This window comes from Salmo trutta, chromosome 36 (genome assembly GCF_901001165.1).
Source record: "Salmo trutta chromosome 36, fSalTru1.1, whole genome shotgun sequence".
Lineage (NCBI taxonomy): Eukaryota > Metazoa > Chordata > Actinopteri > Salmoniformes > Salmonidae > Salmo > Salmo trutta.
This window is the reverse complement of record NC_042992.1, coordinates 15,400,346-15,420,002: the sequence shown is the minus strand read 5'-3', so window position 1 is coordinate 15,420,002 and position 19,657 is coordinate 15,400,346. Positions and strand designations below refer to the sequence as shown.

The 19,657-nt window shown below is 47.7% G+C and overlaps 2 protein-coding genes across 2 annotated transcripts; both read right to left on the bottom strand.

The window, feature by feature from the left end:
* Window positions 1-2,669: 2,669 nt before the first annotated feature.
* Window positions 2,670-3,419, bottom strand: LOC115175423 (extensin-like). The gene has a single exon (XM_029734653.1). It carries the CDS (start codon window positions 3,417-3,419, stop codon window positions 2,670-2,672), a length of 750 nt encoding a protein of 249 aa, XP_029590513.1.
* LOC115175422 (extensin-like) lies at window positions 3,416-4,228 on the bottom strand. The gene has a single exon (XM_029734652.1). The coding sequence runs from the start codon at window positions 4,226-4,228 to the stop codon at window positions 3,416-3,418; it is 813 nt and encodes a 270-aa protein (XP_029590512.1).
* Between the last annotated feature and the right edge of the window lie 15,429 nt (window positions 4,229-19,657).

The window sequence follows — 19,657 nt, the reverse complement described above, 5'->3', positions numbered from 1 at the left end:
TCTCTCTCTCCTCTCTCACTGTCTATCTCACTCCATGACCTGAGGCAGCTGGAGCCCATTCTCCACTGCTGTTAACGTCTGCTATCCCGGCCTCCCGCCTTCCCTCTATCCCCCCACTCTTTTCCTTTACTTACATCTTGCAGGTCTCACTTGGAAAATAGGTTTGAACCATAGGAGACTTCCTGGTTTAAATAACGGTAAAACATTTTCAGGTTTAATAACGGTTAAATATATGTTTTAAAAAAACAACACATCTGTCTGGTTCATCTGAGACAGCAGACACACACCCCACCCCGGAGATAATGAGCAATGATTACAGTTTGATCGAAAATGAGTGTTATGCTCTCAGTATCTCAGTCTTCATCCCCCTCAATCACATGTTGACACAGATACATCATTTATTATCATGCCAGCTGTGTTGCGGTAGGTTACCATCCAACTTCTAACTCTCTTCTTCCTTATGGCCATATCGTAGGACGATCCAACAAAAGCGAACACTGTGTTTCCTCTGAACGCAGGCCAGTATAAGGATAACAGATGTATCCCAATGTGAATATGAGAAACAATGATAGATAGAACCCAGGATGTCTTCAGCACCCCTTCATTAAAACTAAACGTTCATTACTTCATTAACAGCTGGTTGAGTTAGGCAGGAGTTAACCTTGGTCTGGTCTGGTGAGACAAATTGCAGTATTTTACCCCTCCTACAGTGTACAGTAATGCACACGTGGAAGAAACATAAGTTCACCAAGGTTTCTGATTTAGAGGAAAAAGAAAAAGTGGAAAATAACATCAATTTAACACAAGCTCCGCCTCTGCAAACACAAGCTCCGCCTCTGCATTGTGACTGGTTCCAAATCCATGTGGTCAACAATCCAAAACTTGGTGAAGTTCGGAGGACACACCCTAGATCTGGGAAGAATGAGTAGTACTCTTTGATTTGGTATGAGAGCGACAGAGAGATTTAGGAAAGCATGCACTTTCACATATTGAAAGTCTTGCTTATGAAAACACTTATTTAGCAGAATGAGTTAGAGAGCGTTTAGAGGAGTTCAGGGGTTTGAGAATGACTGCAGTCAAAAGACAGTGCTCATACCTTTTTTCTTCATTTCAACATGGACTAGAAATGTGCATGTAAGAACAAAATAGACAGACTAGCAGAAATGTCCTTTAACGTTCATTACTCATGAATAATGACAACTTTTGATTACATGTGTTATTTCCACAAGCCTCAACATTAAGATGGCAAGTCTTTTTTGTGCAGATGAATCCCTCTGTTTCCACGTCACATTTGTTGCAATTGATATTGTCTCTGTTTGTCTTTGTTGGTGAGAGAGAGCGGAGCGGAGGAGAAAGAGCAGGAGATTTTAACCAGATGCAGCCACAGTTTCACCTTGGACGTCAGCCAGAAAGCATGAACTCATGCTGAAGCTATGTCATGGGCAGGACTAGTTGCTCTAACCCCTCTCTACCTCTTCTCCTCTTTCCATCACGTTTCCAGTTCTCTTCCACCCCGACTCCCTTTCTTTCCTACACAGCCGACTCAAAGGGAAAGGGGTGATGGACAGTGGCATTTAGATATAGAGGTGCCAACACTTCTTCAACCTTTTATTAAACAGCTTTATAGGTTTTGTCACAAATGACACCCTATTCCTTACATAGTGCAATACTTTCGACCAAAAGTAGTGCTCTATATAGGGAATAGGGTGCCATTTGGGACACCGCCCTGGTCTGGTTGCTGAGCTACACCACACTGGGGATGTTCTTCTCAACATGTTCATGGATGGCCTTGCCAACCTCAGGCTGTGGCACTTTTCCTTTCTCCATGCTACCAATCCAATTTGGAGTGAAGTGAGATGTTGTAAAGCGAATGAAAATCAATGATGGTGCTGCATTGGTGGCAAACTGGCTGGTAGGCTAGTAGGGTTGGTATAGGTGTGACATGGAGTAAATGCATTTGAGATTGAACAGGTCTGGTTGGGTGACTTTCCCCCCAATGCAGGTCTCTCTGCTAGCCTGAGCATGGTGAGATAAAGGGAGACATAGGCTAGAGCAGCATGCAGCTCACATTTACAATGACTGTGATTTTCCACTGAGCACCCAGATGGAGAACGAAAGAGAGAGGGGGAGGGAGAGAGGAGGGACTAGACAAAAGAAACTGGAGGAAAAAATAAATCCGTCTGCAATTCTCCAGTGGAATTCCTGGCATCACCAGCCAAACCTCCAAATGTAACCAAAAGGGAAGGTCAACAGAGAGAAGGAAAGCGCTCCTCGTAGTCTTTAATCCATGCTAGTCTATTCAAGTATAGAGGTCTCCCACTTCCAAACCGACCACCTAGCCTACTCCTTAGAGTATTGTAGATCTGATATGATTGGATAGGTGAAATCAATATAGCGGAAATTCCACCCAGCCAATTAGAAAGCAAGGTGAGGCAATTTCCATATTGCTTAAACATATCCAATCTTTTCAGATCTACATGAGGGCTAAGAGCTAGGGACTGGGGCTAGGGGCTGGGGGCTAGGGACTGGGGGCTTGGAACTGGGGGCTAGGGACTGGGGGCTTGGAACTGGGTCTGGGGCTAAGAACTGGGTGCTTGGAACTGGGGGCTTGGAACTGGGGTCTAGGGACTGGGGGCTTGGAACTGGGACTGGGGGCTTGGGACTGGGGGCTAAGAACTGGGTGCTTGGAACTGGGTGCTTGGAACTGGCGCTGGGGGCTTGGAACTGAGGGCTTGGAACTGGGACTGGGGGCTTGGAACTGAGGGCTTGGAAGTGGGGGCTTGGGAGTGGGGCTGGGGGCTTAGAACTGGGGGCTTGGACCTGGGGGCTAGGGACTGGGGGCTAGGGACTGGGGGCTTGGAACTGGGGGCTAGGGACTGGGGGCTTGGAACTGGGACTGGGGGCTTGGAACTGGGGGCTTGGAACTGGGGGCTTGGAACTGGGACTGGGGGCTTGGAACTGGGGGCTTGGAACTGGGGGCTTGGGACTGGGGGCTTGGAACTGGGACTGGTGGTTTGGAACTGGGGGCTTGGAACTGGGGCTGGGGCTGGGGGCTTGGAACTGGGGGCTTGGAACTGGGGCTGGGGGCTTGGGACTGGGGGCTTGGAACTGGGACTGGGGGCTTGGAACTGGGGGCTTGGAACAGGGGGCTTGGAACTGGGGCTGGGGGCTTGGAACTGGGACTGGGGGCTTGGAACTGGGGGCTTGGAACTGGGACTGGGGGCTTGGAACTGGGGGCTTGGAACTGGGACTGGGGGCTTGGAACTGGGGCTGGGGGCATGGGACTGGGGGCTTGGAACTGGGACTGGGGGCTTGGAACTGGGGGCTTGGAACTGGGGCTGGGGGCTTGGAACTGGGGGCTTGGAACTGGAGGCTTGGAACTGGGGCTGGGGACTTGGAACTGGGGGCTTGGAACTCATACTGGGGGATTGGAACTGGGGGCTTGGAACTGGGTGCTTGGAACTGGGGGCTTGGAACTGGGGCTGGGGGCTTGGAACTGGGGGCTTGGAACTGGAACTGGGGGCTTGGAACTGCAGGCATGGAACTGGAACTGGGGGCTTGGAACTGGGACTGGGGCTGGGGGCATGGGACTGGGGGCTTGGAACTGGGGGCTTGGAACTGGGGGCTTGGAACTGGGGCTGGGGGCTTGGAACTGGGGGCTTGGAACTGGGACTGGGGCTTGGAACTGGGGGCTTGGAACTGGGGCTTGGAACTGGGGGCTTGGAACTGGGGGCTTGGAACTGGGGGCTAGGGACTGGGGCTTGGAACTGGGGGCTTGGAACTGGGACTGGGGGCTTGGAACTGCGGGATTAGAACTGGGGCTGGGGGCTTGGAACTGGGACTGGGAGCTTGGAACTGGGGGCTTGGAACTGGGACTGGGGGCTTGGAACTGGAGGCTTGGAACTGGGGCTGGGGACTTGGAACTGGGGGCTTGGAACTGGTACTGGGGGATTGGAACTGGGGGCTTGGAACTGGGGGCTTGGAACTGGGGCTGGGGACTTGGAACTGGGGGCTTGGAACTGGTACTGGGGGCTTGGAACTGGGGGCTTGGAACTGGGGCTGGGGACTTGGAACTGGGGCTTGGAACTCGTACTGGGGGATTGGAACTGGGGGCTTGGAACTGGGGCTGGGGGCTTGGAACTGCAGGCATGGAACTGGAAGTGGGGGCTTGGAACTGGGACTGGGGCTTGGAACTGGGACTGGGGCTTGGAACTGGGGCTGGGGGCATGGAACTGGGGGCTTGGAACTGGGGGCTTGGAACTGGTGCTGGGGGCTTGGAACTGGGGGCTAGGGACTGGCGGTTAGGGGCTAGGGGCTAGGGACTGGCGGTTAGGGGCTAGGGGCTAGGGACTGGCGCTGGGGGCTTGGAACTTGGGCTGGGGGCTAAGGGCTAGCGGTGAAACAAAATCCAGACATTATCTCAGTTAGAAACCTCCTCTGTTAGAAACCTCCTCAGTTAGAAACCTCTAGGCAGCCAGTCTGACCAGGGATTATTAGTAATGTATCAACAGCCTTAGAAGACATCAAGAGGACCATGCCATCCACAGGTGATGTTATCACCAGATAAGTCCAAACACTGCGCCTACGGAGGGGTGCTCGCTCGGCTAATGACTAAAATGTGGTAAAGGCAGCTCCACACACACACCTCTTTAAGACTCAATGTGCCATCCACATGGTTCTACATGGTATAATGTGTTCCAGATGCGGTGAGAGGTGTGTTTAGGGTCCCTGGAGGGAGCTTAGGAATTCTGATCTTCAACTGGGTCAGAATTTACAGGCAAATCCAGGGGGTCTCCCACCCCTCACATTGGATAACCTGATGAACGCTGGTCAAACATGGAGAAGCACAACAGTTTTGTAAATACCAATACAACACACACATCTATACCTGTACATATTCTCACGGTACGCAGAATTCAGTTGAGACTGCATGTGAGTACTCAAATGATAGTCCAAAATGTATCTGAAACACTGGCTATTTCCTATAGCCAGAAAAAAGTGACTTTCAATTGTGAAATGGGGATTGTGTGGTAGACTCTGAGGGGTAGACATGAAAAATAAAGCATTTCTAGCAGGCCGTTGAGTCATGCAGAATAGCAGTGTGTGAGGTTAGTGAAGTGGCTGGTTACAGAGGAAAACATACATAAAGTTGGAGCAATTAGCTAATTACACCAACATAGCCTCACCATGGTGCCCCATACTGTTCCACTATTACTGTAAGACAAAAATGATTAGACCACTTAATGAACATGGCTAGTCCTGTATGGCTACTTTTTTTCCCATTCACGTTAGGATGAGAAACCTATAAACCTATGCCATAACCAAAATGGGAAAATAAAGCTATCCTATTCAAACATACAGTGCATTGGGAAAGTTTTCAGACCCCTTGACTTTTTCCACATTTTGTTACATTACAGATTTATTCTAAAATGTATTAAATTGTTTTTTTTCCCTCAAGCTACACACAATACCCAATAATGACAAAGCAAAAGCAGGTTTTTAGGATAAATAAAAAACTGAAATATCCCATTTACATAAATATTCAGACCCTTTACTCAATACTTTGTTGAAGCACCTTTGGCAGCGATTACAGCCTTGAGTCTTCTTGGGTATGATGCTACAAGCTTGGCACACCTGTATTTGGGGATTTTCTCCCATTCTTCTCTGCAGATCCTCTCAAGCTCTGTCAGGTTGGATGGGGAGTATCGCTGCACAGCTATTTTCAGGTCTCTCCAAAGATGTTTGATCGGGTTCAAGTCCGGGCTCTGGCTTGGCCACTCAAGGACATTCAGAGACTTGTCCCGAAGCCACTCCTGCGTTGTCTTGGCTGTGTGCTTAGTGTCGTTGTCCTGTTGGAAGGTGTACCTTTGCCCCAGTCTGAGATCCTGAGTGCTCTGGAGCAGGTTTTCATCAAGGATCTCTCTGTACTTTGCTCTGTTCATCTTTCCCTCGATCCTGACTAGTCTCCCAGTCCCTGCTGCTGAAAACATCCCCACAACATGATGCTGCCACCACCATGCTTCACCGTAGGGATGTTGCCAAGGTTTTCTTCAGATGTGACGCTTGGTATTCAGGCCAAAGAGTTCGATCTTGGTTCATCAGACCATAGAATCTTGTTTCTCATGGTCTGAGAGTCTTTAGGTGCCTTTTGACAAACTACAAGCGGGCTGTCATGTGCCATTTACTGAGGAGTGGTGGAGTGCTGCAGAGATGGTTGTCCTTCTGGAAGGTTCTCCCATCTCCACAGAGGAACTCTGGAGCTCTGTCAGAGTGGCCATTGGGTTCTTGGTCACCTCCCTGACCAAAGCCCTTCTCCCCGATTGCTCAGTTTGGCCAGGCGGCCCGTTCTAGGAAGAGTCTTGGTGGTTCCAAACTTCTTCCATTTAAGAATGATGGAGGCCACTGTGTTCTTGGGGACCCACAATGCTGCAGATATTTTTTAGTACCCTTCCCTCTACGAACAATTCCTTCGACCTCATGGCTTGGTTTTTGCTCTGACATGCACTGTCAACTGTGGGACCTTATATAGACAGGTGTGTGCCTTTCCAAATCATGCCCAATTTGTATTTATTTATATATTTCACCTTTATTTAACCAGGTAGGCTAGTTGAGAACAAGTTCTCATTTGCAACTGAGACCTGGCCAAGATAAAGCATAGCAATTCGACACATACAACAACACGGAGTTACACATGGAATAAACAAAACATACAGTCAATAATACAGTAGAACAAAAGAAAACAAAAAGTCTATATACAGTGAGTGCAAATTAGGTAAGTTAAGGCAATAAATAGGCCATAGTGGCAAAGTAATTACAATATAGCAATTAAACACTGGAATGGTAGATGTGCAGAAGATGAATGTGCAAGTAGAGATACTGGGGTGCAAAGGAGCAAGATAAATAAATAAATACAGTATGGGGATGAGGTAGGTAGATAGATGGGCTGTTTACAGATGGGCTATGTACAGGTGCAGTGATCTGTGAGCTGCTCTGATAGATGGTGCTTAAAGCTAGTGAGGGAGATGGGAATCTCCAGCTTCAGAGATTTTTGCAGTTCGTTCCAGTCATTGGCAGCAGAGAACTGGAAGGAAAGACGACCAAAGGAGGAATTGGCTTTGGGGGTGACCAGTGAGATATACATGCTGGAGCGCGTGCTACGAGTGGGTGCTGCTATGGTGACCAGTGAGCTGAGATAAGGCGGGGCTTTACCTAGCAGAGACTTGTAGATAACCTGTAGCCAGTGGGTTTGGCGACGAGTATTAAGCGAAGGCCAACCAACGAGAGCGTACAGGTTGCAATGGTGGGTAGTGTATGGGGCTTTGGTGACAAAACGGATGGCACTGTGATAGACTGCATCCAGTTTGTTGAGTAGAGTGTTGGAGGCTATTTTATAGATGACATCACCGAAGTCGAGGATCGGTAGGATGGTCAGTTTTACGAGGGTATGTTTGGTAGCATGAGTGAAGGATGCTTTGTTGCGATATAGGAAGCCGATTCTAGATTTAATTTGGGATTCGAGATGCTTAATGTGAGTCTGGAAGGAGAGTTTACAGTCTAACCAGACACCCAGGTATTTGTAGTTGTCCACATATTCTAAGTCAGAGCCGTCCAGAGTAGTGATGCTGGACGGGCGAGCAGGTGCGGGCAGTGATCGATTGAATAGCATGCATTTAGTTTTACTTGCGTTTAAGAGCAGTTGGAGGCCACGGAAGGAGAGTTGTATGGCATTGAAGCTCGTCTGGAGGTTAGTTAACACATTGTCCAAAGAGGGGCCAGAAGTATACAGAATGGTGTCGTCTGCGTAGAGGTGGATCAGAGAATCACCAGCAGCAAGAGCAACATCATTGATGTATACAGAGAAGAGAGTCGGCCCGATCAATTGAATATACCACAGATGGAATCGAATCAAGTTTTAGAAACATCTCAAGGATGATCAATGCAAACAGGATGCACCTGAGCTCAATTTCATGTCTCATAGCAAAGGGTCTGAATGCTTATGTAAATAAGGTATTTATGTTTTCACTTATGGGGTATTGTGTGTAGATTGATGAGGGGAAAAAGGTATTTAATCAATTTTAGAATAAGGCTTTAACGTAACAAAATGTGGAAAAAGTCAAGCGGTCTGAATACTTTCCAAATGAACTGTATAAACCTATGCCCTCTGGGAAAATGAAGTTATTTATTTATTCATCTATTCTATTCTATTCTATTATATACAACCAAAAGCTAGAAAATCTTGGCGATTTAAAGTTTTATATCGGGCAACGTCTGCTTTGAGTCCAGTGCAATGCAGTGCCATCCATCATGTCAATCAGTACAGCAGCCAGCAACACTTACCTGTAAACCACAAGCCACCAAGGGGCTATGGCATCTCTGCCAAGTTATACACAAAGACCTCCCTGGGCAACCACTAATGTCTAAATAAATTACCCCTGTCTGTACATTTGCTCAGCTAATATACCTGTAACATAACACTAACCCTAACCAATAACCCCTAACCCTAACCCCTAATCCTAACCGATAACCCCTAACCCAAACCCAAACCTCTAATCCTAACCCTAACCGATAACTCCTAACCCTAACTCAAACCCCTAACCATAACTGATAACCCCTAATCCTAACCCAAACCCATAACCCTAACCCAAACCCCTAATCCCAACCCAAACCCCTAACCCTAACCCAGACCCAAACCCCTAACCCAAACCCCTAACCCTGACCCAAACCCCTAACTGATAACCCCTAACCCTAACCCTAACCCCTAACCCAAACCCCTAACTGATAACCCCTAACCCAAACCCCTAACCCAAAACCCTAACCCTAACTCAAACCCCTAATCCTAACCCAAACCCCTAACCCTAACCCAAACCCCTAATCCTAACCCCTAATCCTAACCCAAACCCCTAATCCAAACCCTAACCCAAACCCCTAACCCTAACCGATAACCCTAACCCTAACCCAACCCAAACCCCTAACTCTAACCCAAACCCCTAATCCTAACCCAAACCCCTAACCCAAACCCCTAATCCTAACCCAAACCCCTAACCCTAAAACAATATCTTGTACAATATTGCATAGATCTTATATTGTACATTGTTTTGTAAGACAATAAGACTAGACGGTAACACCGGGGAATACATACCAGGGCATCAAATCAAATCTAATCAAGCTTTATTTATTCAGACATACATTTCAGACATGGAATGCAACGCAATGTGCTTTACAGGGGAAAAAACGAAGAAAAAACAACAAAAGCTGAAATATTTACTACACAACAAACATAAGATAAAAAACAAAAGAATGACACAAATTGAACAACTTAAAAGCACCCTAAGGAAAAGCAAAGCAAAAAATATGTGTTTTAAGATCTATTTAAAAAATGGCCACAGTTTCGGCACCCCTCAAGTTCTTTGTCAGGCTATTCCAAAGGCTGGGGGCATTGTAACTAAAGGCTGCCTCTCCATGCCTCTTGGTCGTAGGCTTTGGGATAGTTAAAAGGCCAGTGCCAGAGGGCCTGAGGGACCTACTGGGTACATAACTTAAAAGTATGTCTGACATGTATTGGGGTGCACAATCGTGGATTGATTTAAATAGAAGAATCTTCAAATGAATTCTAAAACTCACAGTGCAAACTCCTTCAAACAGTGTAATCTGTGTTCTCCGTCTGGTCTTGGTCAGTACGCGAGCCGCAGCATTCTGTATGTTTTGCAATTGTCCAATGGGTTTCTTGGGTAGACCAGACAGGATAACATTACAGTAGTCAAACCTGCACGAGAGACGAGCGGTGTGGTCAGCCTATATGGTTGTGTATCGTCTGCGTAGCAGTGGAAATCAATGCTGTGCATTCTGATAACGCTGCCAAGGGGTAACATATATAAACTGAAATGTACCGGACACAAAATCGAACTTTGTGGAATGCCACGTGACATGTATTTTCTATGAGTTATATTCACCAAGGGTGACAAAAACCCCTAGACAGGTTAAATAGACCCTAAACCTATTTAGAACTGGATCAGAGAGGCCAGCCTACCTCTCCAGTCTGTCCAGAAGGACATCATGGTCAACAGTGTCGAATGCAGCACTTCAATCTAAGAGTACAAGGACAGAGAGCTGTTTGGCATCTGTGTTGGCTCTAAGATCATTTACCACTTTAACTAAGGCTGTCTCTGTGCTGTGGTGGGAATCTAGATTATTTCTCTTCAGAAGAGGTTTCACCATAGCAGTTTTTAGCGCAGTGGGGAAAGTGCCTGTGAACAGGGAGTGATTAACAATAGCTTGCATTTCTTCAGATATGCAATTAAAAACTGTTTTGAAGAAGGTGGTGGGGATAGGATCGAGAAGGCAGGCAGAAGGCTTAAATTGTGATATTACTTTCCTGAGCATGTCTGTGTCAACCAGGGAACATAAATCCATAGTGCCTTTGTGTGGTAGGCTAGGGCACACAATCATCAAACTTCTCATCACGTCTTGCTTGACTGATTTCCAGCCTAATGTTGGTTATCTTATCTCTGAAATATGCCGCGAACTCATCACATTCAGATGTGGAGGAAATTTCACATAAGTTTGTGCTGGTAGGATTCAGGCAATCAATGGTCATGACGAACACTCTCGAATTATTTGGAATAATAATGATCAAGTTAGAAAAATGAGCCCGTCTGGCATTTCTAATTGCCGTGTTATACGGAAATTCGGAAAGTATTAATTCCCCCCACAAAATAAAAAACATAAATACCTTATTTACATAAGTATTCAGACCCTTTGCTCTGTGGCTCGAAATTGAGCTCAGGTGCATCTTGTTTCCATTGATCATCCTTGAGATGTTTCTACAACTTGATTGGAGTCCATCTGTGGTAAAGTAAATTGATTGGACATGATTTGGAAAGGCACACACCTGTCAATATAAGGTCCCATAGTTGACAGTGCATGTCAGAGCGAAAACCAAATCATGAGTTTGAAGGAATTGTCCTAGAGCTCCGAGACAGGATTGTGTCGAGGCACAGATCTGGGGAAGGGTACCAAAACATTTCTGCAGCATTGAAGGTCCCCAAGAACACAGTGGCCTCCATCATTCTTAAATGGAAGAAGTTTGGAACCACCAAGACTCTTCCTGGAGTTGGCCGCCCGGCCAAACTAAGCAATCGGGGGAAAAGGTTATTGGTCAGAGAGGTGACCAAGAACCCAATGGCCATTCTGACAGAGCTCCAAAGTTCCTCTGTGAAGATGGGAGAACCTTCCAGAAGGACAACCATCTCTGCAGCACTCCACCAATCAGGCCTTTATGGTAGAGTGGCCAGACGAAAGCCACTTCTCAGTCAAAGGCACTTGACAGCCCGTTTTTAGTTTGCCAAAAGGCACCTCAACAAGATTCTCTGGTCTAATGAACCAAGATGGAACTCTTTGGCCTGAATGTCAAGCATCACATCTGGAGGAAACCTGGCACCATCCCTACGGTGAAGCATGGTGGTGGCAGCATGCTGTGGGGATGTTTTTCAGTGGCAGGGACTGGGAGACTAGTCAGGATCGAGGGAAAGATGAACGGAGCTAAGTACAGAGAGATCCTTGATGAAAACCTGCTCCCCAAATACAGGTGTGCCAAGCTTGTAGCATCCTACCCAATAAGACCCGAGGCTGGAATAGCTGCCAAAGGTGCTTCAACAAAGCACTGAGTAAAGGCTCTGAATACTTATGTAATTGTGATATTTCAGTTTTTTATTTTTAATACATTTGCTAAAATGTCTAAAAAAACGTTTTTTCTTTGTCATAATGGGGTATTGTGTGTAGATTGATGAGGGGAAAAAACTATTTAATCAATTTTAGAATAAGGCTGTAATGTAACAAAAATGTGTAAAAAGTCAAGGGGTCTGAATACTTTCCGAATGCACTGTATATGCCAAGTTGCTATCTCAGAATATCAGAATAGACCTGCAACTTTCACTTTCTCCACTTCCGCTCTGCTTTTCTCCATTTACTCTTTAATTGATTAGTTTCCTCACTCATCCAAGGGGCTCTCTGTTTGGATATGGCCTTTTTCAACATTACTGGAACTATGGCGTCAATGGCTGCCCTTCATTTTCTATTAAAGTTATCATCTAAAAAAATAAAAAATACAACATTATTTCACCTTTATTTAACCAGGTAGTCCAGTTGAGAACAAGTTATCATTTACAACTGCGACCTGGCGAAGATAAAGCAAAGCAGTGCAACAAAAACGACTTAGAACAACACATGGTGTAAACAAACCTACAGTCAATAACACAATAGAATAATGTATATACAGTGTGTGCAAATGTAGTAAGATTATGGAGGTAATGCAATAAATAGGCCATAGTGGCAAAATAATTACAATTTAGCATTAACACTGGAGTGATAAATGTGCAGCTGCAGATGATGATGATGATGACTACCTGGCATGATGACTCCTTGCTGTCCCCAGTCCACCTGGCCGGGCTGCTGCTCCAGTTTCAACTGTTCTGCCTGCGGCTATGGAACCCTGACCTGTTCACCGGACATGCTACCTGTCCCAGACCTGCTGTTTTCAACTCTCTAGAGACAGCAGGAGCGGTAGAGATACAATGAATGCTCGGCTATGAAAAGCCAACTGACATTTATTCCTGAGGTGCTGACCTGTTGCACCCTCTACAACCACTGTGATTATTATTATTTGACCCTGCTGGTCACCTATGAACATTTGAACGTCTTGGCCATGTTCTGTTATAATCTCCACCCGGCACAGCAAGAAGAGGACTGGCCACCCCTCATAGCCTGGTTCCTCTTTAGGTGTCTTCCTAGGTTCTGGGATTTCTAGGGAGTTTTCCCTAGCCACCATGCTTCTACACCTGCATTGCTTGCTGTGTGGGGTTTTAGGCTGGGTTTCTGTACAGCACTTTGAGATATCAGCTGATGTAAGAACGGCTATATAAATACATTTGATTTGATTTGATGTGCAAATAGAGATACTGGGGTGCAAAAGAGCAAAAGTAAATAACAATATGAGGATGAAGTAGTTGGGTGGGCTATTTACAGATGGGCTGTGTATAGGTGCAATGATCGGTAAGCTGATCTGACAGCTGATGCTTAAAGTTAGTGAGGGAGATATAAGTCTCCAGCTTCAATGATTTTTGCAATTCATTCCAGTCATTGGCAGCAGAGAATTGGAAGTAAAGGCGGCCAAACGAGGAGTTGACTTTGAGGATGACCAGTGAAATATACCTGCTGGACCGCGTGCTACGGGTGGGTGTTGCTATGGTGACCATAGAATGCCCACCCACCTATCACACCCTGACCTAACTAAACAGAGAAAACACAGCTCTCCTAGGTAAGAGCGTGACAGTACCCCCCCCCAGCCGAACTGCAAACCTGAACCTATTGGGGAGGGTCCGGGTGGGCATCTATAATTTGCGGCGGCTCTGGTTCCGGGCGTAGCACCCCCCCCCAACCCCCTCGCCCACTGATCCCTCCCGCTTCTGTGTGTCCGGAGGAACCAGACCGTGGATCATCGGCGGAGTCTCTGGAACGCCAACCGCCGCTGAAGACTCTGAGCTGAAGGCCGCCGCTGAAGACTCTGGACTGTAGACCGCCGTTGAAGACTCTGGGCTGCAGACCGCCGTTGAAGACTCTGGGCTGCAGACTGCCGTTGAAGACTCTGGGCTGCAGACCGCCGCTGAAGACTCTGGGCTGCAGACCGCCGTTGAAGACTCTGGGCTGCAGACTGCCGGTGAAGACTCCGGGCTGCAGACCGCCGTTGAAGACTCCGGACTGGGGAGCGTCACTGAAGGCTCCAGACTGGGGAGCGTCGATGGAGGCTCCGAACTGGGGAGCGTCGCTGGAGGCTCCGGACTGGGGAGCGTCGCTCGAGGTTCCAGACTGAGGAGCATCACTGGAGGCTCCGGGCTGAGGAGCATCGCTGGAGGCTCCGGACTGTGAAGCGTCATTACGGGTTCCAGACTTGGGACCGTTGCTGCAGGCTCCATGCCATGGATCATCTCTACAGATTCCGCGCCATGGATCATCACTGGAGGCTTCGTGTCATGGATCATCTCTACAGGTACCGGGCCATGGATTATCCCTACAGGCTTCGTGCCATGGATAATCCCTACAGGCTCCGGACCATGGATAATCCCTACAGGCTTTTTGCCATGGATTATATCTACAGGCTCCGGGCCATGGATTACCTCTGGAGGCTTCGTGCCATGGAACATCCCTACAGGCTCTGGGCCATGGATCATCACTAGAGGCTTCGTGCCATGGATCATCTCTACAGGCTTCGGACCATAGATTATCACTGGAGGCTTTATTCGTGGAGCTGGAACAGGTCTCACCGGACTAGGGAGACGCACTGAGGACCGAGTGTTCAAAGCAGGCACCGGCCGTACTGGGCTATGGAGGCGTACTGTAGGAAGAGTGCGAGGAGCAGGGACAGGCCGTACTGGGCTATGGAGGCGAACTGTAGGAAGAGTGTGAGAAGCAGGCACAGGACGTACTGGGCTATGGTGGCGCACTGGAGGGAGAGTGCGCGGAGCAGGCACAGGACGTACTGGGCTCTGGAGGCGCACTGGAGGGCAGGAATGCTGAGTGGGCATACTCCAAGCTGGCTGAGTGCCAACCTTAGCACGACAACGGTGAGGAGCTTGCACCGAGCGCACCAGGCTGTGAGTGCGCATGGGCGACACCGTGCTCACCACCGCATAACACCGTGCTTGTACAGTCACTCGCTTCCCACGATAAGCACGGGGAGTTGGCTCAGGTCTTAAACCCGCCTTAGCCAATCTACCCGTGTGCCCCCCCTCAAAAAAATATGTGCCGCTGCCTCTTGGGTTCCTGTAGCTCTCTCAGCCTTTCTTCCCACTATCGCCATTCCGCCTTCGCTGCCTCTATCTCATCCGGCGGGCGGCGATACTCTCTCGGCCTTGTCCAAGGTCCTGCCCCATCCAGGATCTCTTCCCAGGTCCATTCCTCTGAACCACATTGCTTGGTCCCGCTCGTCTTCCTGGTGAGTGCACGCTGCTTGGCTTTCTTTAGGTGGAATCGTCTGACACGAGTGCTGTCTTTGTATTCCTCGTCATAAATTAGCCAAGGCGCAACGTGCCGGTAGTTCCACATATTTTATTTGTGAACTTGAACAAAAACAATAAACAGGTGAAACTGAAAGAAACGTGACATTCTGGGGCTGCTCACACACAGCTGCACAAAAACAAGATCCCACAAAAACAAAGGAAAAACAGGCTGCCTAAGTATGGCTTCCAATCACAGACATCGATAGACAGCTGCCTCTGATTGGAAACCATACCCGCCCAAAACATAGAAAATAAAACATTGAATGCCCACCCACCTATCACACCCTGACCTAACTAAACAGAGAAAACACAGCTCGCCTAGGTCAGAGCGTGACATGGGCCTAGTAACATGTTGGATAAAGTCCATAGAGCTCAAAAGAGTCCAATTCAGTGGCCTTGGAATCAGTCTCTTTGTCAACATGAATATTAAAATCCCCCAACACAATGATTTTTGAATAGTTCAGATAAATCAGTAAAGAAAGTGTGGCAGCGCTTTGGTGGCCTATACAGGGTTATGGCCGGCACTGGTTGCTGACATTTAAACAGTGCAGCATGACGCTCAAAAGACCCACAGTCACCAAACGAAATGTCCTTACAGCTGAAAGCATCCAGCTATGAACTCATATCTTTTACAAAATGTATTTATCTAAACTATCCCATCAAGCAAGGACGACTGTCCTGTTGTGCCACAGATCCCAAGCAGGGAGTTTAAATGGTAAAAGAGACCAAAAGCTGCTGCACTTTTTATTTGGGGATGATTTATTTGGGGATGCTGTAATTAGCTGACCATTTGTTTCCTCTCAAACCTAAGAGGGGAGGGACTACAGGCACCATATCTGATTGGCCCAATCCCATGTTATTTAGAAGGAAAAGCAGCAGCTCTCCTTCTCTTCTTCTCTTCCCACACATGCTATAAATGGATGGTACCCACATAGCATGCCACGTGTTTCTGCCTTGAAACAAAGCACTGTATACTCTTACTAAGTGCAACAGAGTTTAGTCTTCAATCTGCACCTCAAACTATACAGTGTAGAGGTGGGAACAGACTTCTCTGCCAGTGCCTCATTCAATCTTTTTCATCCCTCTGCTAGCCTTGGCTCTGTAGGTTGTTTTTCTCTCGAAGCCAAACTCTAACATTTGGACTGGCTCTCCAAAAGCTAAAGATTCAGACACACTGAGCAGTAGGGAAAGAAGAAAGACAAAGGAAACGGAGAGAGGAGGATAGATGGTTATGATGTTAAACTAGCATCTTTGAAAAAATTAAATGCTATATTTATGGGGTGAGAAAGACACTAAGGAAATCAATGAGAGAGAGGATAGAGAAAGAGAGAGGGGGAGAGAGGGAGAGAGGGAGAGAGAGAGAGGGAGAGAGTGGGGAGAGAGAGAGGGAGAGAGGGAGAGAGAGAGGAAGAGAGCGAGAGAGAGAGAAAGAGCGAGAGAGGGGGGGAGAGAGGGAGAGAGGGAGAGAGAGAGAAAGAGCGAGAGAGGGGGGGAGAGAGGAAGAGAGGGAGGGAGAGAGCGAGAGGGAGAGAGAGAGAGGGAGAGTGGGGAGAGAGAGAGGGAGAGAGGGAGAGAGAGGGAGAGAAGAGCGGGGGAGAAGAGAGGGAGAGGAGGGGGGAGAAGGAGAGAGAGCGAGAGGGAGAGTAGGAGAGAGGGAGAGAGTGGGGAGAGAGAGAGGAGAGAGGGCAGAGAGAGGAGAGGGATGAGGAGCGAGTAGGAGGAGAGAGGAGAAGAAAATAAGAGGTCGAGAGAGGGGGGAGAGAGAGAGGGAGAGAGGGAGAGAGAGAGAGGGAGAGGGAGCTGCAGAGAGACGGGCGTAAGAAAGAGCGAGAGAGGGGGGGAGCAGAGAGACGTGGAGAGAGGGAAGAGAGAGAGAGGGAGCGGAGCGAGAGCGGAGGGGGAGCAAGAGCGAGAGAGGGGGGTGAGAGTAAGAGAGGGAGAGAGGGCAGAGGAGAGGAGAGCGAGAGTGAGAGGAGGAGAGAGAGGGAGAGAGGGAGAGAGAGAGAGAGAGAGGGAGAGAGAGAGAGAGAGGGAGAGAGTGGGGAGAGAGAGAGGAGAGAGGGAGAGAGAGAGAGGAGAGAGAGCGAGAGAGAGGGGAGAGTGAGAGGGAGAGAGAGAGAGAGAGAGGAGAGGGGAGAGAGTGGGGAGAGGGGGGAGGAGGGGGGAGAGAGAGAGGAGAGAGGGAGGAGAGAGCGAGAGGGAGAGAGAGAGGGAGAGAGTGGGGAGAGAGAGAGGGAGAGAGGGAGAGAGAGAGAGGGAGAGAGCGAGAGAGAGGGAGAAAGAGCGAGAGAGGGGGAGAGAGAGGGAGAGAGGGAGAGAGAGGGAGGGAGAGAGTGGGGAGAGAGAGAGGGAGAGAGGGAGAGAGAGAGAGGGAGAGAGCGAGAGAGAGGGAGAAAGAGCGAGAGAGGGGGAGAGAGAGGGAGAGAGAGAGGGAGAGGGGAGAGGAGAGGAGGGAGAGAGCGAGAGAGAGGGAGAAAGAGCGAGAGAGGGGGGAGAGAGAGAGGGAGAGAGGGAGAGAGAGAGAGGGAGAGAGCGAGAGAGAGAGGAGAGAGAGAGAGAGGGAGAGAGAGAGAGAGGAGAAAAGAAAAAGAGAAAAGAGAAAAGAAAGAGAAAGAAAGAGTGCGTATGAGGCAGATGATAGCAGTAACCCTACATGCACCCACAGCTTCAACCCTCAACTCAAACCCTCCTCTTCCATCTGGCTTACAGGCTGGAAAAAATGACAGAGCAGCAGAGCAGACACTGATGGTAACTCCTCACAGACATCACTTCAGAGACTCTGATACTCATAGACTACGTACAGCAATCCTTAAACAGCATTAACAGTACATTAAAACACTGAAATTGAAAAAGCATTACTGACATTTTTTTTATGCCCCTCACAGTTTTTCTTCCAGCCCTATAGGTCAGGCCTCTTTACAGAACTAAACTCATATATACCTCCTAATACAAATAAACTGTGCATTAAATCTTGACTTTTAAAAGTCATTGTTGACACTTGAACGTGTTTTTAAACCCTACAGTACATAGTTTTCTTTCTAGGCCTGAGGATTTTGTTTGAATGCCTCTACACTTCCTCTCCAGTCTGAGACAGAGAACAGAGATGTGAAGGATAAATAAAGAATCACATCCTTGACTGTGAAACCAAAACGTTCAGACGAACCTGCAGGCGTAAAGACAAACTGAGACAGACAGATGGGAGCTGAACTTCCTCCTCTATTGAAACAGATGCAGATACAACCACACATGCCAAGCTTGTCTTTGGGAACAGCACATTATTCAATGGAAGAAGATTATTGTATCAAAGAAATGGGGTCACGATTACAAAGTGATCCAGTGAATTAGCAGTGTGTGAAAGCTAATGACTGAGGAGGACAACGTTTGGGATTACATGTGAACAGACTTGATCTGAGTCAAATATATTTTTTCCATACTAGGTTTAGGTAGGAGCTTTAGCTATGTACCCTGTGGGGCAGTTTCCTGGACAGAGATTACTCCTGTAATCTCCATTGAATGTGTTTTTTAGTCGAGGACTAGGAATAATCTCTGTCCAGGAAACTGCCCCTGTATGTTTACCAATCATTTGGTTATCACTATCTTGACACCAACATACCTGTGCAAGGCATTTCTCATACTTATATCAAACAGGTACAGTAGCTAAAAAAAAAAGCTAACAACAACTTGCTAACAACAGTAGCAATGCTAACAACAATACACTATTAGAAAAAGGGTTCCAAAAGAGTTATTCGACTCTCCCCATAGGATAACACTTTTTGGTTACAGGTAGAACCTTTTGGGGTTCCATGGTACTACATAAGTCTGCACTGGATCTGTCTAAGTGATAACTTTATCACAAGCTCAGAGATGTTTAAAACCAGAGTGTCCTCAACAAGTGCCCTCACAGGTTTTATATAGCTAGCAGGTGAGGGTTTGATTTTAAACAGGTAGAAGACGTTGGAGCTTCTAGTTTCAGGCCATAACCCTGAAATGGAGAGGCACATGCATTCCAATTAGATGGTTAACTTAACCCAACTACACTCCATATGTCATAGTAATATAACAACAATTTGATCGTCATACAATCAGTACAGACCTGGGTTTACCAAACAATCTGTGCCTGTTCCAAAACTGCCAACCCCAGCCATCTGGCACTTCAACCAGACATAAGGAGAGTGAGTGGTACTACCAGGGGTCTTTCCCGTTTATATGTCTCATTCTTGAGAGGCCATTTTCTTTCCCCCATCTCCATCTGTAAAACGACTCACACAGAGAGAGAGGCCTGGAAGAGTCATTTAGTTCCTGGGACGTAGGTGGCTACAGCAGCCTTAAAGCAGGAGACTGGATCCTCACCCCTCGGGGAGGGATACACACAGACTGCAACAGGAAACCTGGTGAAGAGTCATTTAGTTCCTGGGACGTAGGTGGCTACAGCAGCCTTAAAGCAGGAGACTGGATCCTCACCCCTCGGGGAGGGATACACACAGACTGCAACAGGAAACCTGGTGAAGAGTCATTTAGTTCCTGGGACGTAGGTGGCTACAGCAGCCTTAAAGCAGGAGACTGGATCCTCACCCCTCGGGGAGGGATACACACAGACTGCAACAGGA

Bases quoted from the DNA above. Each gene is read 5' to 3' on its own strand.
- LOC115175423 (XM_029734653.1), bottom strand. From the start codon at position 3,419: ATGAGTTCCAAGCCCCCAGTTCCAAGTCCCCAGCCCCAGTTCCAAGCC.
- LOC115175422 (XM_029734652.1), bottom strand. From the start codon at position 4,228: ATGCCCCCAGCCCCAGTTCCAAGCCCCAGTCCCAGTTCCAAGCCCCAG.